Source organism: Nycticebus coucang, chromosome 1, assembly GCF_027406575.1.
Source record: "Nycticebus coucang isolate mNycCou1 chromosome 1, mNycCou1.pri, whole genome shotgun sequence".
Classification (NCBI taxonomy): domain Eukaryota; kingdom Metazoa; phylum Chordata; class Mammalia; order Primates; family Lorisidae; genus Nycticebus; species Nycticebus coucang.
Window position 1 is genome coordinate 192,255,686 of NC_069780.1, and position 27,526 is coordinate 192,283,211.

General features: G+C 45.0%; 1 protein-coding gene across 2 annotated transcripts in view; it reads right to left on the reverse strand.

The window, feature by feature from the left end:
* The window catches only part of ADAMTS16 (ADAM metallopeptidase with thrombospondin type 1 motif 16), a 142,085-nt gene that overhangs the window by 36,708 nt on the left and 77,851 nt on the right, over positions 1 to 27,526 (reverse strand). For both annotated transcript variants that reach the window (XR_008380568.1, XM_053593313.1), the window contains exons 12-18: positions 22,993 to 23,141; positions 21,700 to 21,872; positions 19,879 to 20,009; positions 17,935 to 18,058; positions 17,152 to 17,396; positions 14,911 to 15,049; positions 5,196 to 5,322 (exon numbers count right to left, since the gene is read on the reverse strand). Coding sequence is in view for 1 of the 2 variants with exons in the window: in XM_053593313.1 (XP_053449288.1) it covers positions 5,196 to 5,322; positions 14,911 to 15,049; positions 17,152 to 17,396; positions 17,935 to 18,058; positions 19,879 to 20,009; positions 21,700 to 21,872; positions 22,993 to 23,141 (1,088 nt within the window). In the remaining variant the exon portion in view is untranslated. The remainder of the gene's footprint in view (positions 1 to 5,195; positions 5,323 to 14,910; positions 15,050 to 17,151; positions 17,397 to 17,934; positions 18,059 to 19,878; positions 20,010 to 21,699; positions 21,873 to 22,992; positions 23,142 to 27,526) is intronic.

A 27,526-nucleotide genomic window follows, 5' to 3' on the forward strand; every position in this document is an offset into this window, starting at 1 on the left:
TATATTCTTTTTGTCATCTTATATCTTGTGAAACTGAGGCACAAAGAGATGAAACCTTTTTCCCAAATCTGTATCACAAGCCTGGAGCTTCCTCACCTGCCCTAGTGGGACCCTGGTTCATCCCTGTACCCTACGAGTGCTACTGAGGTTCCCCCCTCCATATGTTGGAGGGAAACAAGGTACCAAAGAGATTGCTCCACATAGTAAGTCTGAAAACACACCAGGAACAAGGATTTATCTAAATGGACCTAAGAGATGTCGATGACAGACAGGAGCGTGTGATGGTTGAGGGCAGGGTAGTGTCACCTGACCGTGCCAGGTTAGATTTCCCTTACCGACATGGGGTAACTGCCTACGGTCTCCCTTGGGAATGGGCCAGACAACCCAGAAGCAGCCAGGAACACTGAAGGGCGGGCGACACCGCGCCTCCTGCTGAGCGCTGCTATCTTCAGGTTTGGTGAAAAGCACAAGTCTGCTGGCACCAGGAAGAGGGGGTACAGTGGAGCAGGGCTCCCTTCCCACCAGCTTGGGCCGCCTCCGGCAGGAGCCTCCAGGGAGGATGTGTCTAGAGGCAGTACAGATGTGGGGAGGAAGGGAAAAAACACCAAGCAGCCAACCCACAAACTGCAAAGATGAGAAATCACGATGTACGTGAACTCTCTCAGAGCAGGAACTGAAGCAGCAGCGGCCCGCTCTGTCCCCGCTGAAGGGCTGAGGCCACCATGGAAAGCACGGGGCTGCTCCCACCCCTGTGTGCTTCCCAGCGTGGCTCCTACAGGGTCTGAAGACTCGAGGGGGCTTACTTGGGGTTGTTCCAATTGTCAGTCTATTTCTGAATTATGTGATGCTGAAAACCACACAGGGAGAAACCTAGGCATTGGTAAACCAGGCTAGGGTTGGGTGAGTTTTCTCCAGCGTTCTCTGTGGGTGGGCCGAGTGGGCCAGGGCAGACTGGACTGCCCTGACTGGATGTGCCTGACCCACTAACTCTCCTAGAGTGAGAAATAATCATTACTGAGAAGGGACATGAGGAAAGGGGCTTCAAGGGGGATGGGTGGGAAGCCGGGCCTGCTGAACCAGGACTTAGGGACATTCACCACCCAGCAGGTCACGGCAACAAAAGGGGAAAGAATGTGGGTAAGAGGTAACCTAGGCAACCAGGACCAGTAAAAAGGACAACACTGCCTGGAGGTACGGAGATGCAGAGGAAAGGCTTGCAGCCAATTGCAAACAGAGAGGAAGAGGCCACTTATACTCTGCACAGCCTGGGCGGGTCTCTCTCTCTCTGTTGCCTCTTTTCCTGAAGAGGGACCCACTCCCAGCTATCCTTGGAAGTGCTCTAAACTTTCTCTTTGTTTTTGAATGAAATTTCTCCTTGTCATGCTGAAGCCTGTGGGAAGTGGCTTTTGCTTTCTATTTGTGCTGCCTGTGCTGCTCCAGTTTTACTCGGGTTTCCACACACTCTTGCTCCAGTTTTACTCGGGTTTCCACACACTCTTGCTCCAGTTTTGCTCCGGTTTCCACACACTCTTGCTCCAGTTTTGCTCCGGTTTCCGCACACTCTTGCTCCAGTTTTACTCGGGTTTCCACACACTCTTGCTCCAGTTTTACTCGGGTTTCCACACACTCTTGCTCCAGTTTTACTCGGGTTTCCACACACTCTTGCTCCAGTTTTACTCGGGTTTCCACACACTCTTGCTCCAGTTTTGCTCCGGTTTCCACACACTCTTGCTCCAGTTTTGCTCCGGTTTCCGCACACTCTTGCTCCAGTTTTACTCGGGTTTCCACACACTCTTGCTCCAGTTTTACTCGGGTTTCCACACACTCTTGCTCCAGTTTTACTCGGGTTTCCACACACTCTTGCTCCAGTTTTACTCGGGTTTCCACACACTCTTGCTCCAGTTTTACTCGGGTTTCCACACACTCTTGCTCCAGTTTTACTCGGGTTTCCACACACTCTTGCTCCAGTTTTGCTCCGGTTTCCACACACTCTTGCTCCAGTTTTACTCGGGTTTCCACACACTCTTGCTCCAGTTTTACTCGGGTTTCCACACACTCTTGCTCCAGTTTTACTCGGGTTTCCACACACTCTTGCTCCAGTTTTACTCGGGTTTCCACACACTCTTGCTCCAGTTTTACTCGGGTTTCCACACACTCTTGCTCCAGTTTTGCTCGGGTTTCCACACACTCTTGCTCCAGTTTTACTCGGGTTTCCACACACTCTTGCTCCAGTTTTGCTCCGGTTTCCACACACTCTTGCTCCAGTTTTACTCGGGTTTCCACACACTCTTGCTCCAGTTTTACTCGGGTTTCCACACACTCTTGCTCCAGTTTTACTCGGGTTTCCACACACTCTTGCTCCAGTTTTGCTCCGGTTTCCACACACTCTTGCTCCAGTTTTGCTCCGGTTTCCACACACTCTTGCTCCAGTTTTACTCGGGTTTCCACACACTCTTGTTCCAGTTTTACTCGGGTTTCCACACACTCTTGCTCCAGTTTTACTCGGGTTTCCACACACTCTTGCTCCAGTTTTGCTCCGGTTTCCACACACTCTTGCTCCAGTTTTGCTCCGGTTTCCACACACTCTTGCTCCAGTTTTGCTCCGGTTTCCACACACTCTTGCTCCAGTTTTACTCGGGTTTCCACACACTCTTGCTCCAGTTTTGCTCCGGTTTCCACACACTCTTGCTCCAGTTTTGCTCCGGTTTCCACACACTCTTGCTCCAGTTTTGCTCCGGTTTCCACACACTCTTGCTCCAGTTTTGCTCCGGTTTCCACACACTCTTGCTCCAGTTTTGCTCCGGTTTCCGCACACTCTTGCTCCAGTTTTACTCGGGTTTCCACACACTCTTGCTCCAGTTTTACTCGGGTTTCCACACACTCTTGCTCCAGTTTTACTCGGGTTTCCACACACTCTTGCTCCAGTTTTACTCGGGTTTCCACACACTCTTGCTCCAGTTTTACTCGGGTTTCCACACACTCTTGCTCCAGTTTTACTCGGGTTTCCACACACTCTTGCTCCAGTTTTGCTCCGGTTTCCACACACTCTTGCTCCAGTTTTACTCGGGTTTCCACACACTCTTGCTCCAGTTTTACTCGGGTTTCCACACACTCTTGCTCCAGTTTTACTCGGGTTTCCACACACTCTTGCTCCAGTTTTACTCGGGTTTCCACACACTCTTGCTCCAGTTTTACTCGGGTTTCCACACACTCTTGCTCCAGTTTTGCTCGGGTTTCCACACACTCTTGCTCCAGTTTTACTCGGGTTTCCACACACTCTTGCTCCAGTTTTGCTCCGGTTTCCACACACTCTTGCTCCAGTTTTACTCGGGTTTCCACACACTCTTGCTCCAGTTTTACTCGGGTTTCCACACACTCTTGCTCCAGTTTTACTCGGGTTTCCACACACTCTTGCTCCAGTTTTGCTCCGGTTTCCACACACTCTTGCTCCAGTTTTGCTCCGGTTTCCACACACTCTTGCTCCAGTTTTACTCGGGTTTCCACACACTCTTGTTCCAGTTTTACTCGGGTTTCCACACACTCTTGCTCCAGTTTTACTCGGGTTTCCACACACTCTTGCTCCAGTTTTGCTCCGGTTTCCACACACTCTTGCTCCAGTTTTGCTCCGGTTTCCACACACTCTTGCTCCAGTTTTGCTCCGGTTTCCACACACTCTTGCTCCAGTTTTACTCGGGTTTCCACACACTCTTGCTCCAGTTTTGCTCCGGTTTCCACACACTCTTGCTCCAGTTTTGCTCCGGTTTCCACACACTCTTGCTCCAGTTTTGCTCCGGTTTCCACACACTCTTGCTCCAGTTTTGCTCCGGTTTCCACACACTCTTGCTCCAGTTTTGCTCCGGTTTCCACACACTCTTGCTCCAGTTTTACTCGGGTTTCCACACACTCTTGCTCCAGTTTTACTCGGGTTTCCACACACTCTTGCTCCAGTTTTACTCGGGTTTCCACACACTCTTGCTCCAGTTTTACTCGGGTTTCCACACACTCTTGCTCCAGTTTTACTCGGGTTTCCACACACTCCTACTTTTTGAATCCTCCGCACCTCAGCGAACCAGGTCAGCTGGGTTTGGGGAACCAGGACTTCCAACTCCCAACAATTCCAACGCTCAAGATCTCCGTTTATTCTGAGTTTTGACATTCTGGTTGATATACTTGCACACAACTAGTAAGCCTAGTTTCTCGTGCATGTGAAAATCTCTCTCTAAAACACACGAACACAAGCACACATAGTGTTAAGGTTCATTTCTTCCAGTGTACGTTGGTGGTATCACCATAACACAGGCAGCTGGGTCTCTTGAGGAGCCAGAAATGACTCTAGCGAATGCGGACACCAGACTATCGACAGCAGGACTCATACGCGGAGTGACCCCACCATGTCTCATGAAGTCCCTCAGAGATCCGTGATGGAAAGTCATGGTGATGTCAGCATCAGTGATAGCACAAATTGGGACCCAGCTGTCTGGGAGGAGTAAGTTGGTGCAATAGCTGACCAAGACTCTGTTCTCCACCAGTCCTGAGCCCTCCCCTCCATGAGGCTTTGACCCGGGCCTGTGAAGTCTTGAGCAAATACCAACTTAGTTTCCAATGGCTCCCGTAGGATGATGGACCCCCCTGTCAGTGCATGCCTGAGACAGCTCATGGCCCTGGGCAGGGTTTCTATTGTTCCAGCCAGCATCTGAAGACACTCACCTGTCTTCTGGTCTCAGGGTCTCCGTGGGAGGCTGGGGCTTAACTCCTCCAAGCACTGGTTGGCAAACCCACAGGAGTTTCACAAGAACCAAGCCACCTCCTGTCTTTTTGTAATTTTTCATTTCCCTAACTCTCCTGAGCCCCTCAGCCCTTCCTCAGAGTTGGTCAGTGGCCCCTATCTTATCTGCTTTGGCTAAGAGAGACCACGTCACCCACCCATGGTGTGGTGTCACTCCTGTCGGCCCACAACTGTTTGAACCACAAATAGAACAAACAGGACGCCATGATGGGGACGCCCCCCCCCCCCAGTCAGAGGGCTCTGACCACTCGGCACAGACGTGCTGTGCAGGCCCTGTCCAGGCAGCTCCTGCCCCTTCTGCATCTTTGTTGTTGTGAGTTATGTGGCTGGAGTGGGCACCCTCGGGGTTGCCACCTACTCGCTGAGGCTCCCTGCGGGGAAGCCCTGAGACTGACACAGTACTTCTTACCTGGGAGGACAGGCAGCTGTTCTGCAGGACACCAGCCCTGTGACAGGGCGAGTCTTGGGATTGCAGAAGGATGTATTTACGGGAAACTTCAGGTCTCTGTAGCAGCCCTCTCTTGTGGTCATGTGCCCTGTAAGAAAGAGTGAAATGTGGAATGAAGACTCACAGACACTCCCTGTGGTGAAAGGCAGCAAAGGAAATCTCTTTTAAAAAATCTTAAGAGTATGTGTACGTCTTTGTGTTAACGACCGACCGGTCAACTGATATTCTAATTTGCTGACCATAATTTTTATTTTTATTTTATTTAATTAACTAATTTATTTATTTTTAAGACAGAGTCTTGCTTTGTCCCTCTGGATAGAGGGATGGGGTGTCATAGTTCACAGCAACCTCAAACTCTTAGGCTCAAGTGATCCTCTTGCCTTAGCCTCCCAAGTAGCTGGGACTACAGGTACCCCTTGCAACACTCAGCTATTTTTTCTTTCTTTCTTTTTTTTTTATAGACAGGGTCTCGCTCTTGCTTGGACTAGTCTTAAACTCCTGAGCTCAAGCAATCCATCTGCCTCACCTCCCTGAGTACTAGGATAACATGCATGAGCTACTCTTCTCAGACCATAATTTTTAATTAATAAATTTCATCAGTTCTAAGAGACACATATTTTCCCTACATTTTTTTTTTTTTGAGACAGAATCTCACCATTTGCCCTTGGTAGAGTGCTGTGGTGTCACAGCTCACAGCAACCTCAATCTCTAGGGTTTAAGTGATTCTCTTGCCTCAGCCTCCCAAGTAGCTGGGACCACAGATGTCCTCCACAATGCCAGGCTATTTTTTGTTGTTGTTGTTGTTGGGGTTGTCGTTGTTGTTCAGCTGGCCCCGGGCTGGGTTTGAACCCTCCAGCCTTGGTGTACGTGGCTGGCACCATAACCACGTGCTACGGGCACCAAGCCCATTTCCTATATTTTAATGTCTTTATCAGCATATGTCTTGCAATTGATACCATTGCATACTTGATGAAATGTATCAATACTTTTCTATTGTTTCAGAGCTAGGAGCACCAATCATTTCTCAAAAGAAACACCAATATTAGATCTACCTATACCATGTTTTCATTTGAGAGGTGCCAACAAGAAGAGTTTCAATAAATCAGCAAGAAAAGCATATGATAAAATGATAAGCAGATATTGTGGGGTCATCAAAGGTGACACTTCACAGCCACGAGTGAGGTGCTGTATGAAAGGAAACCTGTGGGGATGAAAGCTGCTTGTAATCTTAGCCTCCATCTACATTCAAGTTCTGAGGCTTCAATTAATTCAAGTTACCCCAGAGGAACTATTACCTATCTGAGGTACCAAGAACAGTCAAATTCCCAGATACAGAAAATCAGGTGTGGGGTCGCCTGAGGCTAGGGAGGGGAAAGGCGTTTCAGCGGAGGAGGCGGATGCACCAAGCCCGACCCTGTGCCGTGCTTATTGCCAAGGAGCTGCACTCTCAAGAAATGGTTAGCGTGGCAAATTGTATGGGACGTATATGTTGCCATATAGAAAGGGACTGTAACTAGAGATATATTTTGAAGAATGATCTAGAAGAGTTCATTCTATAATGAGAAAAAATAAAGAAAAAGAACCCAAAGAATATTGATTTATTCTTTAAAATTATTTAGTTATTCATTTTTGATTCAGAGTCTCACTATGTTGTCCCAGGCTAGAATTCAGTGACATCATCGTAGCTCACTGCACCTTCAAGTGATCTAAGACTACAGGCCACCGCCATGGTAGTCTTTCTATTTTTGGTCGAGATAAAGTCTCACTCTTGCTCAGGCTGATCTCAAACTCCTGATTTCAAACTGTCCTCCTGCCAAGGCCTCCCAGAGTGCTAGGATTACAAGCGTGAGCCATTGGGCTTGGCCACAAATATTGACTTAAAATGAACACAATTAAAACAGATTAAGATATAGCACAATTTTGTCACTGCACTTGGAGATTCTGATGAGGGCATTGTACAGTTTGCCCTCATTCCACTGCAGCCCAAGCCTTGTTGGGGCTCAGATTGGCTTCCTCAGAGTGCCCTTTACCTGCATTCCTATCATCCTGTGTGTTAGCAGGGTGTACTCACAAGGGAATAAACCAAAGAGATGCTTCAGAGGAGCAAACTAGGAGAAACTCTCTAGCACCAGACAGTTCCATAGGAGGTCAAACCCTTCATCATTTAAAGATGATGTGTACTTCAATGTACATTAGAAATAAGTGTGACATTTGGGCACTGTTTTCACTGTCATGAGACATTTTGGCACTGTCATGAGAAAGAAGACCATTCAGGAGGGAAAATTATATATTTTTTTAGAGAATCACTTTTCTTACAAGTCAAGATGAGGACAGCTTTCCTGAGTCCCAAAGCAGGAAATCGCAGTGCACACCTCTGGGTCTGAGCCCAACCTCCCACTTCCTGGTCTTTGGCCCTTTCAGTCTTGATAGAGGAGAAGGGGAGATTACACAGGACCCTGTGGTTTTGTAAAATCGTTCATTTCTCTGCTAAATTGACACAATCACATGTTGCCGAGGTCAGCGATTTGCATTTTATGCTCCCTTAGTGTAAATTTTGTAATTATTCATTCTCTATTTTAATGATGTCTGGTCAGGAATCGTTTATTTAAAAATTCAACTTTGATAAATACTCTATAGAAATGTATATTTCTATGAAAGAACAAGATTAGATCACACACATTTTCACTAAAATAAGAAGGTCAAGTTGGCATCCATTAAAGATGTACCTCGATCCCTTGGGGCAACAAAAAGGTGATGAAAATGAGTATTTCCAGTGCGCTGGTGAATCTACAGCCTGACATTTGATATAGCAGGATTTGAAAACCTCAAGGTGGGGGGGGGGGTCTAGTGACTGCCCTTGGCATTCCACAGTCCTTCTGGGCAGGTGTGATGGAGGGAGGAGAGGCTACTCAGTACATACTGATAGGGAGATGAATATAAGTCACACTGAACACTTATCGTAATTGAAAAGTCTAATGTGACTTGAGTATTACAATTTTAACACAGTTTTTTCCCCTTAAAATATGTATATATTTTTTGGAACTGTGTGTGTGTAACCCTCCAAAACAGCATTAGATTTGTCAGATGTATGTGCAAATTCTGATTCTGCCAATTATTTTCAACTGTGACTTTGGAGACTTTTCATTTTTTTAATGAGGCACAATTGGCATTTTAGACAATATTCTTGACTGTCTAGCAAGTTACACATATTGCAAGAGTTTAGCATTCCTGGATTCTGTCCACTAAGTGTCAGAGCATTCCACTCCCATCATCATGACAACTAAAACAATGCCATTGGTTCCCAAATGCCTCTTACAAAGGACAGCACAGTCTTAGGTTGAGAACACTGATAGACCACAAGCAGATAAGGAAGAATGGATATAGTTAGGAGAGAAAGTGGGAATGTAAGTTTGAAAATTTTAACAACTCATGGAAACAGAGTATAAAAAAGGGTGTTTAGGAAGTTCAAAAAATATTTACTTAAGAAAATAATGATTAACATGCTAAAGAACAGAATTTGTGGGATTTTCTAAAGCAATATGCAGAGGATAATTCATGATTTTATTTGTATTGTAAATACAAATTTTATTTGTATTGATAAATGCAATAAATAAATATTTTTATTGATAAATAAGAATGGAAATATGTGACCCACATGTCTAATTAGGATGTGAGAAGAAGGGGTGGAATGAGGAGGTAGACAGAGGGAATTAATATAGAAACAGAAGTCAAAAGGTTAGAAACAGAAGTCAGTACTTTCAAATGAAAATGACCATAACCAAATACAACCCCATGCACTCCCTTCTTTCATGCCCTCCTCTGAATTGCAGGGGCTGGTCCTTGCCACTGCCTTTCCTGAACCTCTTGTCTATGATGGTTTCAGTTAGATCCTATCAGCGGAGGCTCTAGCATAGGACTTGAGCAGACAAGAGTCAGAAGCCAGGTTAGCTCATCTCTGGAAGCAGTGGACATAAGCACGGGCTTTGACAGAACAAAAGTCTGCAGTACTCTTCCCACATTCTCCTGCAAATCACCTGCACCAATGTTGTCTTAGCTTTAATCATCACCAGTGATTTTTAGAAGTTCCTGGTTTTGTCAAAGTCAGAGTGATGATGAAAGCTATCGGTATCTGTCTTTACTCCTTGAATTTTCATTTTGTAAACAACTAAATGAAATATCTATCTTATTATCTATATTAAATAACTTCCAGTTTGCCATACCTAGAATGGTTTCTGTTTTGTTAGTGAAATGGTCACTGATATTTTGACTTAATAATGAAAATGATAAGCAAAAATATGTAAGATATGAAATGAGAATAAGAAAATATTTACATGGAGAAGAAATGACAGTCACCTATTGGAGTGCTCTTTTTGAATAAATAAAAATGAAATTTTAAATCCTATAGAAAAAGGGGGTTTTCTTAATAAGAAACAGGAACTGAAAATATGAATAATCTAAGTGGTCCAATTACTATGCATAACATTATCAAAGATCTAACTTCTAAACAAAGCAACGCATTCTGATGCTTCAAATAAATCCCACCACATGTTAAAAAAACAGATAACATTAAAGCTATTTAAATTACTCAAGAGCATAAAAGATAAGAAAAGTCTCCAACATTTAAAGAAATAAATTTTGTACATATTAGCACATAATGGGAAACTACATGTTAATAATACTTAGATGGGCTTGGCACCTGTAGCTCAAGCAGCTAAGGAGCCAGCCACATACACAGGAGCTGGTGGGTTCAAATCCAGCCCAGACCTGCCAAACAACAATGACAATGACAACTACAACCAAAAAATACCCAGGCCTTGTGGTGGGCACCTGTAGTCCCAGCCACTTGGGAGGCTAAGGCAAGAGAATCACTTAAGCCCAGGAGTTGGAGGTTGCTGTGAGCTGTGATGCCACAGCACTCTACTCAGGGCGACAGATTGAGGCTCTGTCTCAAATAAATAAATACATAAATATAATACTTAGATGTATAAATGTGAAAAATACTGAATAAATTAAGAGGAGACAGAATCAAGTAGCTCACTGAAAAAAGATACATGTCTCAGTAATGACTCATTGCAAGAATGCAAGGATGGTTCAATATTAGAAAAATCAGTTAAGTTATACCACCATTTAATGAATCAAAGGGGGAAACATACTTTAAATGTAAAAAAATTCAGCATGTGATAAATTTTACGTCCATTTTTGATAAAAATGTTAGTGAAAACTGGCAACAGATGAAAATTTACTCATATCAATACATCTGTATATTTGTGTGAATTTGTGTTTGTATGAGTTTGTGTCAGTATGTGTGCATTTATGTCCACGTGTCCACAGAAGTACATATAGATATTTGTATGTGGATTTAGACTTAGAAGCTGGCATTATGTAAAACATTAGCTGCTCTCAAACTTTCACTGTACTGTTGTGTATTCAGAACACTGTGCTAACCCATGTTCTGCTCATCTGTCAACCACACATGTAAAAAAAATGGCAAGAATTAAAAATTAAATAATCACATTTAAGTTTTTGCACACTATGTCTTCTTTTTTTATAAACTGTTTTTCTTGTGTTTTCAATCAGAAACTTTTGCTCACAATATGCATGTACTTTGCATGCTCACGATGTTGGGTTCACCCACTTGGACCTGCTGTGCTGAGCTCTTGTACTCGACATCAGCACTCCTGGTGCTTGGCTTTCAGACTCTGTGCCTAGACCCTGCTTTGGCACCCCTCACGTTCCCAGGCTGAAGGAACAGCATTTCTTATTTTTGTGGTTCTGTAGTCAGTGGACAGCAGGACTTCACAGTCCCTATTATTATGTGAGCCACTCTCTCCTAATAATTCTCTTCCTATCCAGATAGATAGGCAGGTAGACTGACAGAAACATGGAAACACAGACAGACAGATGTTTCTTTTTGGTTCTGTTTCTGTGGGGAACTCTAATACAGTACCCTATAAAATCTGTGAACTAACAATCTGAAGTCCCCCCCATGAGCTGGCTGCATAGACCCCCCATCTTGGCCAAGGGGATCCCCTCAAGCTGAGTGGCTAGCCCTGAGAGGGAGTAGGCATGCCTCATCATGTCCCCCTCCCTTCTTGGAGACATCCTTTGTGACTGATTAACAGGCTTAAGGCTCTGCAAGACCTACCTGCAGGTCCTCAATATACACCACAAATTACTTGAGTCAGGGTATAGGTCCAGTGGCTTGTCTCTAACTAACAGAACCTTACCTTAATTTACAGAATTGCAACTCTTAGCTTAGACAAAGCTTCATTTCTTTAATTATGAATCAGAGTCTTTAAACCACCTACAATGTATAAGCCCCCACTTTGAGATGTCCACAAACCAATATATGCCTTTTGTGTATTAATTTACAACTTAACAAGTAATCCCTGTCTTCCTGAAATGTATAAGACCAAACTCTAACCCTACTATAGCCAGTCCACATGCTCAAGGTTTCTTGGGCCTGGCTCCAGGCCACGGTTCTCAAATTTGGCTCAGAATAAACCTCTTTAAAATATACCTCTTTACTTTCTTTTCTGTCAACAATAACAGACATAAAAGCGAATTTAAATGTTTCTTCCATTGACTGACTTCAAATGTCCAAATATTCTGAGAAAATAAAAATATATATAGACATTCATATTTCCAACAGTATTTTGGTTCTCCGAGGGCTATTTTTATACCAGTGTGTGGAAAATCACATTCATGTGATGGAATGGGTTCTCCTAAGCCATTTAGCTAAGCATTTATGGAGATCCAGGTATTATTTCTCTGACTAATGGCACATCTGTGAAGGAATTTTTCAACAGTGCTTATAATCACTTAACCTTGTCAGAAAGAAAAATCACATAATCCACGAGAATGCCAGGATCCTGCCGGCCAATTTTGTAAAATGATCCATATTAATAGATAAGCGAGAAGAGAAGAAAATTTAAAGGATAAAGTAAGAAAGTCCAGAGAACAGCCCATTAACTGCAGAAAGATGAGTCCCGCCCACAGACAGCGGTGAGTTCACTGAGCACTGAGCCCAGGAACTACTTTTATCTATTCACAGAAACCACCTCTGCCCAGGTCTCTGGAAACCACTTAAGAATCTTCATATTTTGCCAAAGTATCTGGAAGAAGAATATTCAGTCTGAAAGACTATGATTTGTTATCAAAGAATCTCCAAGTGCTCAATAATTCTAACTGTAGAATGAATTCCAGCTGGAGCCAAAGCTGTACCCTTTTTTTTTTTTTATTATAATGGAAAAGAAAAAACTGAACTACAGAGAAAACTGGAAAATATTTTGCCAATGCACAAGTGTGTGCACTCTCCCAAGAAGCACACGATGTTTCTCCTGGTTGTGCTCACAGTACTGTGGGGTTCAGACCTGAGCTTAACGGGACGTGGAAACAGAAGAGGGAAGAGAGCTCTAGCAAAGCAGAGTAGTGTGTTCCTGTTCAAATGCTGTATAGTCTACGGCTAGGAGGAGTGAGAGTTATAAGAAATGTCTGTATAGCTCAATAATGGAACACCTTGGTGAAAAGGGCACGGAGAGAGGGATTTAGGTCTCCTAACAAGCATTGGTGAATTGGCAGTCTCTACACCTGTGGTGTTGAGAGGCACGAGATCAGCCTTATGTTAGGCTGGAGGAGCAGGCAGTAGAGTGCATGCGCATTCTATCACAGGCCCGCTTGCTCTGACTCTGTCTCCTCTCCTGCCCGCAGAACGCCAGCACGGCGTCTCTGCTGAAGATTACCATTCTCTGCTAAAGACTAAGATCTATCTATTCTAAGACTGCTTTACTCTAAGACTCTCTGTCTCTCTCTCTCTCCTACGCAGGCACCTAAGAAAATTGTTCCTGAGCAAGGTAACTTAGCCGTCTGCATCTGGAACCTAGTTAAGCCAGGCCCGAGACCTGGCCAGTCCCGGGCCCTGACAGGTGGGCACAGAGACTGAGGCACGAGGATGCTCAGGCCCAAGGGTTTGAGGTTGCTGTGACCTATAAATAACCCAGAGCGACAGAGTAAGACTCTGTCTCAAAAAACAAACAAAAAACTGTGACACCATGAAAGTGAGAGGAGACAAAACAGAAGCAGCTGTCGGAAAGGGAGACAGAGGGCAATGCCTGCTTGCATCCACCTGCCGTGGCCCGTGAGGGATTTGCCTGCACACGTCTCTCATGTTGCCATCAGTGGTGTTACCTCCCGATCCTTCTGTGCACAGGGAATCACATTTTCCTCTGGAATTTTTTAATGTCTGAACCATTAGCTTTTCTAACTCATGATTTAAATAGTTTATTCTTCATTTGTACTGGGAAGAATAATATATGTCAGGCGCATCGTGTTAACTTTTAGGACCATTATGTTTCTCTGTTCATCTTTCTGTCTGTCTTTATTTTCTTCCTCACTTATTTAGAGGAATTATTCAGAATGTATGAATTATTTTTTTCTTCATGACAATCTTACTTTATGCAAGTTCTCATTTACACATTGTACTATCGAAATTTAGGTTTTTGTTGTTGTTGTTGTTTATTATTGGGGATTCATTGAGGATACAAAGATCCAGGTTACACTAATTATATTTGTCAAGCAAAGTCCCTCTTATAAATGTGCTCCTCCCCGCAGAGGTGTGACGAACACCTTTACTCCCCATCCCCCTCACTTTTTCCCTCTCCCGGCTCTTCCACTCCCCTACTCCCTACCAGGTACATGGTTGTCAATTGTCCTCATATCAAAGTTGAGTACACTTGATTCTTGCTTCTCCCTTCTTATGATGCTTTACTAAGAAGAATGTGTTCCACATTCAAGTTAGTACAAAAGATGTATAGTCTCCATCTTTTTTAGTGGCTGAATAATATTCCATGGTATACATATACCACAGCTCTTTAATCCATTCCTGGATTGGTGGGCATTTAGGACATTTCTACATTTTGGCAATTGCTTCTTAATTATTAAAACTTGGAGTGCACAAAGCTGAAGTCCACTGTCCAGGTGGAAGCTTGTCTGTTCTATAAATATCCAGGTAGAATTTACTATTTTGTTTCTAAATTTGCAAATATTTACTAGCTGCCTTTCATCAAATAGTACCTATTGGCCCTGGCTGAAGACTTTTATAGAACTAGCTCTACTAATCTGCACATGAACTTAATATTTCCATGGTATTAGGATGACAGATCCTTCTATTGTCACGTGAAGTTCTGCTTAACATGCCTTTTCTTAACATTCTCACCTCCCCTTTTATAAAATTCTTACATTCTCTGGGTGAATTTGAGCACAGGACTTGGTGCAAATTTCTTTCCAGTAAATTTTTTGAAAAACACTAGTGAAGAGCAACAATGATGACAACAACAAAGTTCACTCTGTATCACCTGTTTTCTGTTTCTCATCAACAATAAAATATTTCTAATAATGATGGTGACTTCCATTCAAATAATCTCATGTCAAAATTATCCTTTTAGAAAATGTTAATTTAGGTAAAAATCAGAAATAAGCACCCCCCCAAACTTCCTCAAAGCCACATTCCTAAGTAGGAGAAGGTAGCTTGGGCTTACAGGTGATGCTCAGGTCCGCCTTCCCCTCTCTGTCTCTGGGAATTTCGCTGTCACCCAGTGAGCAGTGCAGGATAGCCTTTGGCTGGGATGGGCCTGGGGACCCGTGTGCCCACCTCCAGGGGCAGCAGGGCGGTACCTACCCCCTCCACAGGAGACGGAGCACTCGGAGCGCAGCACAGCCCATGTGTAGTGGGGCTGAGTAATGGGCTTCTTCTCGGCCTCCGACCGAGGCACCGAGTATTCCCAGGCAATGCCCGGGTTCCTGCCCTGAAACAGAAGCTGGGAAATAAAAAGCGGAAAGATAAAATGAATTAATGTTATTGTGGGACCGCTAAATACCTGCTAATTTGCTTTAAAATGCTTAAAACAATGATATTGACAAAACGTTGGGTATGATGATAACATGACCTCAGCCTATTCTCTAAAATTCCCATCCACTTTCTAGGTAGAAATAACACCCTCATCTAGACTCAAGCAAACCCAGAAACGTGTCCAGAGGCATTCTCATCCTGCCTCGCCTTGTACTTAGTGTGTCCTTTCTACGAAACATTACACTGACACCTACTAAGCGCTGTTGCACTTTCTAGTGAGTTCCAAATAACCCAGAACACTGTCCCTGCTTGATCAACATTCGATTAACGCACTCAGTACAGTCAGAGGTGACAGAGGCTCTTGCCTACTGGGGAAAAGATTCTCGTATTAGCAGAGATTGCTCAGACCCAGCACTAGCATCCCTGCAAGTCACAGTTGAGGTCATGGGACTGGATTTGGACTCTACACAGTAAAATGGACCAGTTGCCACTTCTTTCATAATATCTATGAGATCTTGGACTTCAGCATCAGTCTGTTGATACAAGTCTCAGGCCCAGGCCTCGGAACCTTTGCTGTCCTTACTGTAAGGCTCCTGTACACAAGGACACCTGCCCTTCCCCGACTCTCCTGGGACCATGCTCCACCCCCGGCTGATGATACAACTCAAGTCTTGGTTGGTGCAGAAACGGTGGGACAGCTACAAGCCCAGGACAGGTGGCTGCCCTGGAAGGTCTCTGAGATGCTCCCATTCCTGACATTCTGAGCCTTTGCAACTCCTCTTCCTCCAACAGCAGTTTCCTATTAAGCCTCCACTCATGTTCAACACTGACCTATCTCTCTTTCTCTCTGATTATTAAAGCTGCAAGCCTTAGATCGAAAAAGTTCAGGACAGGGCGGCGCCTGTGGCTCAGTCGGTAAGGCACCGGCCCCATATACCGAGGGTGGCGGGTTCAAACCCGGCCCCGGCTGAACTGCAACCAAAAAATAGCTGGGCGTTGTGGCGGGCGCCTGTAGTCCCAGCTACTCAGGAGGCTGAGGCAAGAGAGTTGCTTAAGCCCAGGAGTTGGAGGTTGCTGTGAGCTGTGTGATGCCACAGCACTCTACCGAGGGCCATAAAGTGAGACTCTGTCTCTACAAAAAAAGAAAAAGTTCAGGACAAAAACATCTAAAAAGGGGCAGAATGAAGAAGAGGGAGGTGGGAGTCGTGAAGACACCACAACTTCCTGGCACCTCAGCCACAGCAGACAAGCCGGGGAAGCATCTCCTGGGAAGACACAACAGGATAGGACAGGTTTGACAGTCCCAGAGAGCAGGCAGGGCCGTCGGTGTGGCTGTGACCTCCATAGCAAGGTGTGGGTTAATGGGGCAACTTTAGAACCAGTGCTTTTCTTGAACTGTGCATTGAGATGTGACAGAGCCAGGGGGTGCACATCCCCACCTGCCCCTACCCCTTGCCCAGTCCCATGGGCTAGTTGGCTACTCCAGAAGAAGCCTGATTGTGCTTTGAGGGGCTCAGCACCCACAGAGAGAAAACAGACGAGTTTGGGTCAAGAGGGCACAGGGTCAGGGTGACACTGAGCAGCCAGCAGGAGTGCAGGCTGCAACACAGGAGGGCACAGGGCCGGGGTGATGCTGAGCGGCCGGCAGGAGGGAGGCGCATCTGCTCCCGTTGTCCCAGGACACAGCAGCTGATCCCACCCCAGGCATAAACAAGCTCTCCTGGCTCATGTCCTGCCTCAGGTAGCTCTGAGTGCAGTCTCCCACTGCAAAAATATGGGGTTACTTCTCACAGACATAGAGCTTACAGAAGGGAAGACTTATGAAAAAACTGATAAATAACCCCAAACAAGAACATTTTTGAGCACTTAAATACAAACTTAATCATACACTCCCCAAAATGAAAGATGATCAAAAAAAGTCTATGGCCCCGTGGAGCTCATGGGAGGATTACTCCTGCTTTTGTTGACTGCAAACGTTCTAAGTACTGAAACTCATGCCAACAACCATGGACCCAGGACACCACCAGAAGACCCCAGATCCAAGCCCTGACATGAACAGGTGGCCTCTACCTCCACTATCAGCGTCTCATTGGTGGGTCCAGGAGAGATTAGGCTCTCGGGCTTGTTATAGGACCGTCTGTAGTTGAAGGCAGTGCCGGAAAACTTGTATCGGCCAGGCCAGTCCACGGTCCAGTGCCCATTCAGGTAGTATCTTTTGAGGGCATTGCAAACAGAGATGTAGGAGGTAGATACGTTCATTTCATAGACGCGGATACTCCGGGCTCCAGAAGGAATGGTGACCACGTGATAATACTCTAGGTGAAGGGATGAGGGAAAACACAGCATTTCATTCGATCATGCCAAGGCCAAATCCCCTAGCAGCTTTAGTTCTGAGTAACCAAACGAGGGGAATCCACACTTGGAACTAGGAGAAGACCTGTTTTGGCAACTGTCATGGGTCAGTTCCAACAGCTCCATAAGCATTAATTAGAGCAGAGTGGTATCTCGTGATACCACTAGTCCTAAGGGAGATCTTTTTTTTCTTTTTTTTTTGCAGTTTTTGGCCAGGGCTGCGTTTGAACCCGCCACCTCCGGCATATGGGGCCGGCGCCCTCGTCCTTTGCGCCACAGGCGCTGCCCCCTAAAGGAGATTTTAATTCAAGTAACCACTTAGGATCGGAATGAAAGGCTTGAGGCACAGCACAGAGCCACCTGAGGCAGGAAATGAGCCAGGAGGAGCTTGTCCAGGACTCTGAGCACCTGCGTCTCTGCTGCCACCCTAGCTCCTCCCTCTAAGGAGCTCCCATGAGAATCTCCCTTGCCCAAGCCTTGGGGTGACTCCGAAGTACTCACGGTTGGTGTGGTGATGCTTGGTGTACAGGCCCCTGTGAGTCGTGCAGTCTGAGTTATTCCCCCTGCACACCCCGCAGGCATCTTCAACAGCGTCAGACCCAAGGACATTGTCACAGCCAACTCTCTGGAGAACCCACGAGGTCACATGTCATTCATGAAAGAAAGGACAACACAAGCACTGATGTCACCAATCTCACCTCCCCACGAGGGCTGAGACTTTCACCACCTCAGGATAGTTAGCAAATATTTATTGGATACCCAGTATGTGCACAGCTGGGCGGCAATGCTACTCTGCATATCCAAAGCGGGGAGCTTTGAAATGGAGACAGAACCTGTCCTCGGCACTGGTCAGCCCTGCTACCCACTGTAGTTATCTTGAGCTTTAGCCCAGACCTAGAGGTCGTCACGGTGGAGACCTCGGTGAATTTCAGATGGGCGTCAAGGGCTACAGTGATGAGCAAGGTGTCTACACAAGTGTCCAGTAAAATACGCCATGTGCTTTTGAACCGTCTTGTGCCATGACAGAGAAGGAACAGAAGACATAACGGAAATTCCCCGCAGTCTAACTGTGCAAAGGGCATGACGTCCAGCACCTTAGAATGTTGGGCATTCCTTACAACATCTATGATGCTTGTGTATTTTACATTTCCTAACAAAGAGAATAGACTTTCTATATTAAAAAAATCCATTCAGAAACAAAGTAACTATAGTCCACAGTCCTTTGCTGGAAATCGTTAAGGCCAGATACATTTCAGAACTAAGAGTTTTTTCTAATTGAAGAAAAGTAACAGGGATTATGCTTCCAATTCATCTGGGAGCCCCAGAAGGGCCTGGGCTAGAATCCCGTAATAAGCTCAGTTATGTTTCCATGGCGGAAAACATGCTTGTTTACACTAAGCAGGATAAATGAAACTGATCAATGATTTCATATCTGTTCAAGGCAGGTTTTGCCACCAAGCAAGTTAAGGTCCTAAAAAGCTTTCACAGCTTCATGGACTTTGGTTGTTTGTGTTTCATTTACAAATAAGAGATTGTGACAGTGATGCTTAGTGGAATCATCACTGGACTGTTACACTACGATCTCAGTACATCTTTCAATGGTGACACGGGCGAGCTACAACCAGGACCCAGATCTTTGGACTCCACAGAATATGCTATTTATTAACCTCATTAAAACCCCATTGTTTTCATGCAATGCATCTAATCTGATAACACCTTCACTTTGCTGATAATAAAATTCTTTCCACACCTTGTTTCTGCCGATGGCGACAAGCTGAGTACATGATGCTCACTGAGCCTCTGCCTCTTTCCGCCCGCCCTCCCCAGGGGAAGTTGAAGCTGCTGGAGCTTGTGGAGGCCTCCCCAGGAGCTGCACAGGGGCCAGGCTCTCAGCCACCCTTGCCTACACTGGCTGTCCACACAACCGCCCAGAAACTGCAACCTGATTCCATGACTCCCAAGTCCCTGCTCCCTGGATAAGCGTCCCACTCCCTCATCCTGGCTACGGAGTCCCTTGGGAGAGCCTCTTCTCCCCGCAGGAGCTTCTCTGAGCAAGCCCAGCCCCCGCCTGCCTTCTGGGTATTCTGGTGACTAATGAGTCAGCTCCTCCAGACCCTGCTTCTGACACTACCACACTCCTGCCTCTTTTCCCAGCCACCTTGTCCAGACCTAGCTCAGAGGCGATGATGCTGCCTTCTCCCAGGAGCCCTGCCAGTGTTCTAGTCCCACGTCTAAGAAGGAACCGGCTCTTCCTCTCTGCTTGTCCCCCACGCACACCTCCACTGTGACAGAGGGCTGTGTCACCAGCCCTGCCTGTCACTCCAGGGGCTGTGCCTGGGAGGGGAGGAGGTTGGCAGCTCTGTGGGCCTTTCTACCCCAGAGGGTGCCTGGCATGTAGCACACTGTCTGGAGACATTTGTTGAACAAATGAAGGATCATGATTACCTCACATATCCCATCTACACAAATATTACGGCTATCCTCCGAGCATGGAGTCCCATCTTTGACTTTATTTGACAAAGAAAAGAAGAAATCAAATCCTTCTGCGATACAGTAGAGTTTGCATAAGTCCTGATCTTAAAAAGAAATACACACACAAACACAAATAAGAAAGATACTTAAAGCTCTGATCATTTTTTTTCTGAATTTTAGATAGACTTCCCCACCCCATAAAATAACTCCCACACAATAATATATTGCAATGACATTTTTAATGGTTGACTCACTAGGTTCCCCCCAATTTGTTGTTATTACTTTTTATTGCTTCTCTGTTAAATTTTACTCCACAGCATCCTTTACGATCCTTTTTACACAGTGGTTGGCACATAGAAGGCATTCAATAAATATTTGTTGACTTAACTACAACATTAATGTTTTACTCTTTTGCTAGTATACTTTACTATTTTGTAGAAATGTACAAAAAGTCACTATTATATTGTAGCAATACATAAAACACTTACAAATAAAATGTAATAAAAGAACAGTCACTAAATTTCTTAATGTATTTCATGAAATAACTAAAAATGTTAAACTAATAAAAAAGAATAACTTTTAGATAAAATCTCCAGAGTATAATGTTTCCTATAAATATATAGATTGTTAAAAATATTGATACATGCAGAGATAGGAAGTTTAACTTCTTTCTTCAATAATCCATTTCAAGGTCTTATGGTTTCTATTTAACGGGAACTGTTTGTAGAAAGTGTTTCCTTTTGTTCTCCTCTTGATGGAACAGTTGATGATATTTTCTGCTTTATAAATATTAATAGACAAAGACTCATCTGCAGACATTTTCCTTACTGTTCAAGATAACATCAACTGAATAATTCCAAGAATCAAACTTAGTGTGTGATTCCATGATTAATGAATTTATTTACTGAAATCTGTGGACCCTGATTTCCACATTCCTTCCACTTTTTCTTCCCTAATTGCCCTGCTGGCTTAATTTTTACAGATTTAAAAGTACAACCAAATGTGATTTATATGGGATTACCTGCAATTTTCCGTCGAGAGTTTGGTAACATTGTAAACCATGAAAACATGACTTTGAGATGATGATAGTCAGTGTCAGGGGAATAACCCAGCGGCTGCACTTCCAAGGTACCTCTGTCACTCTCTTAGATAATATTCCCAGTTTTGAAAAGTGAGATGATTAAATGTTCTTTAAATTTCTCCTTAAGTATGCCACTTGTGCTAACTGACTTCATGTTGCTATAATCATGAGAGAAACACACTTCTTTCCCATTGGAGAGTAAAATCTTACATCTGCCACAACTAAACTTCTTGGTTTATAGTTAATGACGAAGATTTCTGAATATAGCATGCTTGAACACTGAAATAGTATTCAATTTTACAAAAGGTACGAGAATTTTTCTTTCATGCTTTGAGAGTTAAGTATCCTACAGGTAACACGTATGTAGCAACATCAGCATCAACCCCTGTGATTCTAAATTTAAACTCACACGTTGATCCGATGTCAACACATTGCCTGCTCTGCGATTTTTATCACCTCCTGCGCCTGTTTCACCATACTCTGCACACTCTCTATCTTGTGTGTTGACTTCTGACAGCACAGTGGTCAAGTTTAGACAGGAAACCAGGACAATGGGGTGGGAAAAACTAAAGCAACCACCAGGAAAAAGTGTAACGTTGACCCCGTGGAAGGAGGTCTAGTTTATCTGACACCGTCAATTACCTAATTCTTTTAAAAGTGAAGACAAGACGGTAACCTACAAGCTGCAGATTGGAGAGAGCCTGGAGATTTACCTTCCACGTGTGTGTACGGCTTCCACGTGTAGTGCCGCCCTCGGAACCGCCTGCTGTTGTGCTTAGCACACTGAGCCGCGCGGAAGTCAACACTGTCCTGGGGACATTTCTGACTGTTGCAAAGCTTCAGGGTACGAGGTGAGCCCACGCAAAACTTCCCTCCCTGCGAAGGTCTGGAAGGTATAATTCATAGTTAGAAATGTATCGTTTAGTAGCTACTCAGCCTGCCCTTGCAAGTGGGCTAACTAGAAAGACAGAGCTGGCAAAGTTAAACTACTTGGAGTGGGTAATTAAGACAGGTGGGTTTCTCCGTAGTCACACACATTTTCTCACATGTGAATGAGACTGGTCCTGCTTCCTTTACTTTGAGGGTATCATAAACAACAAAGGCAGGACTGGTGGAATATGACAAGAGACTGGCACGGACTTGTCCTTGTGTCCCCAGCTCCGTGGAGGAAGCAGGTGGGCCCAGGTCTCCGTACACTCCCTGGGGTGTGTGTGTGACTGATGAAACCTTGGACCCTGCCCCCAGGATGGCACAGTGGAGCAAAGCAGAACTCAGACTGAAATTCAACGACGTCACTTCCCACACCTCAACTTCTTTCTGCTACTGGCCTCCTGGTGATGAGGTCAGGTCCTGGGAACGAGTCAGAAGAACCTGTCCCCTTTTGCTGGTGGCACTGGCAGGCAATGCCTGCTTGCCCTGAGAATCCCACATACACACCTGGGGCGGGTGTTCTGAGGGCACAGGGCAGGGCCCTTTGGGCCTCAGGTTTTAAAGCCAGGTCTAAATGAGTAACATGAAGTGATTAAGATCAAACCCAGGAGCAAAAGGGGGATTTAAAAGCCTCTTTCCTTCACCACTTCAGCGACTGCCTCTCACATTTCTGTCTTCCTTCTTACAGAAGCGCACACACAGACCACCTGCTGTGAAGCTGACGATTCCTATTTGATGAAAACGCCCACATTTTTTCACATGAAACAACTGTCCTTATTGATTCTTATTTATTTGTGTTCTGTACACTCTTCTCATGATTTATTTACTTGTTTTAAACACAGCCTTGATGTTGCAAGCAAGTGCGGTTAAAATCCAATTCCTGGGTCCCACTGTAGGGTCTGTTATTTTTTGCTGTGGTCAGGAAGTCACAACAATCTCCAATTATATCAAAGAGAGATAATTCCTTTAAAATTTCTTACAATGCCCCATAAGAGCAGAATGAAGGGAGCTGAGGTGAGGGCATGCTGTTGGCGAGCGGGTAGGGTGGAGAGCAGCTCGAGGCGGGTCATACACACCTGGGATTGGAACAGAGACGGTCCCTGTGGGACACGCCTCCCCCGCAGGTCCTGGAGCACGGGGCCCAAGGAGACCAGTCTGACCAGTGGCCATGGGTGGGCTTTGGGCCTTCATCACCATACTTCACGCACTGCCCTCCACGGCACCACTGAAGATTTGAAAAATACATGCATAAAAAAAGTTTACTTGACTCATGCACATGGAGGTGGGTTCATTTCCATCACTACTGTAAGTAGTAAGGCTGAACAGTGGGAAATTTCATCAGATCTGCAGACATCAACATCCCTGTCCCCAAGTACATCCACTAAAAATACAGTACCTTTAATACAGCTTCCTTTCACCTTTTCAAATCTAGCATCTTTCTATAAATCCACACACGGAGATGAACAGAAAAATCACTTTCCAATGCCTGAGCTCCTGGAAACACCATGTTTAATGAAGGAGTGTTACCTGAACGTCAGTCTGACTGTCAACACCTGAGTAGGTGGACTCTGAACACAGGTGCTTTTCACGTCTGAGTTCCAGGTCTGAGGGACTCTCAGAGGCAGGTCCAGCCGGAGGCTCCATGGGGCTCAACACCTTGTCATTTCTGGCCAGCGCTTCCAGCTGTCACCCTGAAGCACCTGGGCTTGCAGCCTTGAGATTACCTGACGGCACGTCAGAGGTCACGCAGCTCTCCAAGAAGATGAAACAGCCCACGTGGGGTTCCACCTGTCCCCATAAGGCTGGCGATGTCAGCTGCCCCTCTGTCTGAAAAGAGGTGCCCACCACTCTCACTGCACACTAAATCCCACAGCCTTCCTCCCTCGCCACTGGTTAATGCTGTGCACTATGTCACCGTGTCCCATGGCATTGCGTCCCACTGTGGTTTGGCTTAGATCTCAAAGATCTTATAGGTCAAGGCTGTCTGCTGGGAGGAGGAAGAAAGAGGCTTGCCCTGTGCCATTGGCCTGCAGTGAGGCCTGCAAAGCCTGGCCTGTGGGCTGCATCACTCCTTTCCATCTCTAAGGTAAGAGTCACCAGCTTTGCACTGAGAAAAAATGATGTCGCCCTCATAAGAGAAAAGGATCAGACATATCAACCCACTGATATTTGACCACTGTTTCAATACCACTTCAAACTGTTCAATTGTATACTACTTAAGGAAGAAAAATTGAGTTTAAAAGCAGAAATAATTGTGAGGACTAAAGCCTCATCCATTCAATTACTTGATTATTTCCTATGAACAAAGCAACACTCTCCTGCAACCTCCTGTCCTTGTCCCAGGTGGAGAGCCACATTTGCAGCCCTGCTCAGCTTAACCAGGGGCTGTGGCCGGGAAAAGGCACCTGCTCTGGGAGGGCCCCCGAATGAGAGAAGGGACAGGGACCAGGTCAGCTCTCAGGGGCAGCACACAGGGCCACCAAGGGACGGGGAGGCCAGGAGTGTGCTTGTTATTGTTGTTCATTGTTTTTTTATTGCACTTTCTGGCCGGGGCTGGGTTTGAACCCGCCACCTCCGGCATATGGGGCCGGCGCCCTACTCCTTTGAGCCACAGGTGCCACCCCATTTTGTTTTTTAAAAAATCACCTGGTCCTCACTTTCTAATGCAAGACATAACAAATATGAAAGCAAGAATCATAAGCTGAATAACTCAGAAAGCATTTCTACAAAAATCTATCTTGATTTCAAGATGAAGGACAGAATTGGGAGCTCCAGAAGGAGGGCAGGTAAGTGGAAGGGGGGCATTCTGTCTTGAAACCAAGTATGTTTAATTTATTGAAAAGCCACTGCTTTTCCTGGGAACCTGTGAGCAAACTCAGTGTGGGTGCTGACATTGCTGTCATAGACGCTCCAAGGGGTAGTGACATTCTGAGAGCTTCACTGTCTCTCTGTACAATAAACTTTTCGAAACAGAAAATCTCAGGAATATACACAGGTGCAGGAGACAGCACACGGCTCTCTGAAAACCAGCCCTGGCTTCAGCAGTCACCAGCTCACGTCCGGCGCACTCTCTCCGGCCTGCCACTTTCTCTCCCCACAATCCTGACTCCCAGACTAATATCATTTCTTCACAGCTATTCAGTCATGGGTTCCAAAAATCAAGGACTCTCTTTCTTTCCATCCTTGCTTTAGTTTTTTTGTAGACATCGGGTCTTGCTGTATTGCTCACACTGGTCTCCAACTCTCAGGCTCAAGTGATTCTCCTCCTCAGTCTCCCAATGTTTTGGGATCACGGGTGTGAGAGAACGAGCCCAGCCCCAAATCAAGGACTTTAAAAAACAGAACCACAATATGATTATTGTGCCTTGAAACTTACAGTAAAGTCTCCCTGTCTAGTGGGTATCCAAAATTCCAGTTTGCTTCCTTTTATTTTTTTGAGCTGACATGTGAGAATCACAGTTGACATAAGGCGCAGCTCTTGAATTGGGCAGTTATGTGTCTAATGTCGCAATGTTTAAGGTCTTCCTTGATCTCTTTTTCCTAAATTCACTTGGTAAGGAGTGGATCTGTTTGTCTGGCAGAATTTCCGAACTTCCAGGTCTTCCTGGCTGCATCTCAATGGTTCTACAAGTCCGTTCTTTTGTCCCCTGGATTTGCTGTGGTCAGGTAGTTGGATCTAGAGACGTGGACAGGTCCAGCGGTGAACTGTTAACAAGACTGCACCACGGGTAGCTTTACATATGTGAACATACAACTCTTGACACCTGCAACTTGATGTTAAGATGTTTCAGTGATCTGGGGACTGCTGGGCTGACTTGCCTACTTCTCCATTCGCCTCATACCTAATAATTTCAGTAACCATTGAAAAAAATAATTTCTGGGCAGCACCTGTGGCTCAACAGAGTAGGGTGCCGGCCCCATATGCTGGAGGTGGTGGGTTCCAACCCAGCCCTGGCCAAAAACTGCAAAAAAAAAAAAAAAAAGAAAAGAAAAAAAGACAAGAAAAAAAGAAAAAAATTTCTTAGATCCTTTACATATTTGAAAGAATATTATATTTATTATGTTGAAAAAATAATATTATAATTCTTTCCTCTTTTATTCATTTTCATGACTAGTGGTATTACTTCTTTTGGGAGAATACAGTCTTCATCGAGTGTCTAGATACCATGAGTTCAAGTTCATACAGGAAAACCGTGATGCTTTCTCTGTATGTTGAGACATGCTAATGCCATACGCTGCTTCTGGGGACCCTGGCTCCAGGGTTCTTTGATAACACTCAGGGCTCCCTGATAGGCTTCCAGCTTTCTGACTCCACAGGGATCTCAGGCTTCCTGGTACATCCTTGTTACAGACCTGGAATTGCCCGTTCTCACATGACCTGGATCCTTTAGCAGGAAGAACTGGACTAAAAGGCTGTCACATGCTCCAGGGGTGGTCACTGCCACTGAGTTGGTGAATGCAAATGCTTTATTAGTTCATAATAATTTATCTAATTCAAATTCAAGGTCATAAATGTTACTTCACTTGTTTGATTTTATATATGTATCTCTTTTCTCTCACATGTTAAAAGTCTCGATTCTGTACGCAGCATATTTACTCTTTCCCTGTTCCGTACTATACATTTAATAATTTTACAAGAGCAAAACCAATCCACCAATAGTAATACGATTGCTGAAAAGAGTTTATAATTATTTGTAGTACCATTTTCACCACTGGATATGATCCACTTGAGATACAGGGTCAAATTATGGGGTTTTGAAGTCCCTTTCAATAATTACGATTAAATTGTTTCATTTTGCTTTTGATATTTGCCAACTACTTTAATAAAACATCAAATTACTTAAAAGGTTTACATATTTTTTCCAACATTTAGGGCTTATCCTTTTATTTTTTAATGTAAGGAAATAGCTGCCCCAGGTAGAATCTCTTTTCCTTTGGTGATTGACAACGTGCCGCATCAAGTGTTTCCCATCTCTCTTCTCCACCAGGCTGCTCACCCATCATTTCACAGAGTGTATAGCCGCGTCCCTCATTCCTGTCCACAGCTGGACTCGGCAGCAGCACACATCAGGCTGTGTACCTGTTTCACCCTGGACTTCTCATGGGGGCTGCACAGAGGAACCTGGTCCTAGCAGAGTCCTTAGGGGTACTGGGAGGGTGGCAGGCTCCCACAGGGTTGTTGTGAAGGTGAATGGACGGGACATATTAAGTATAGAATTGGCATTAAGAGATGAAACAAATACCAGCCAATGTCACCTCCTCGCGCCCTTACCATGGGGCCTCCACAGGAGCCTCAGCAGGGGAGGGAGATGAGACCCCAACAAAGGGAACAGCACGGGGACAACTGCATACAGGGGTGTATGTGAGACTCGGATGCCAGAGCTACGTGGCCCTGGACAGAACAGTGGCAGCTCTGCCCAGGGCTCCTCCGTGTAATCTGCAGGAACCTCTGCAATCCTACCACATCCTAATTCTTTCCAACATGAAGGAAAAAGGCATATTTTAAATACAAGGGAAAATAATTTAAATGCAGATGAAAATTTAAGAGCACTTTCAAGGTAAATACCACGTAACAGGAACACGTGGGCTTTTTTGAGGGGCATGGTGACA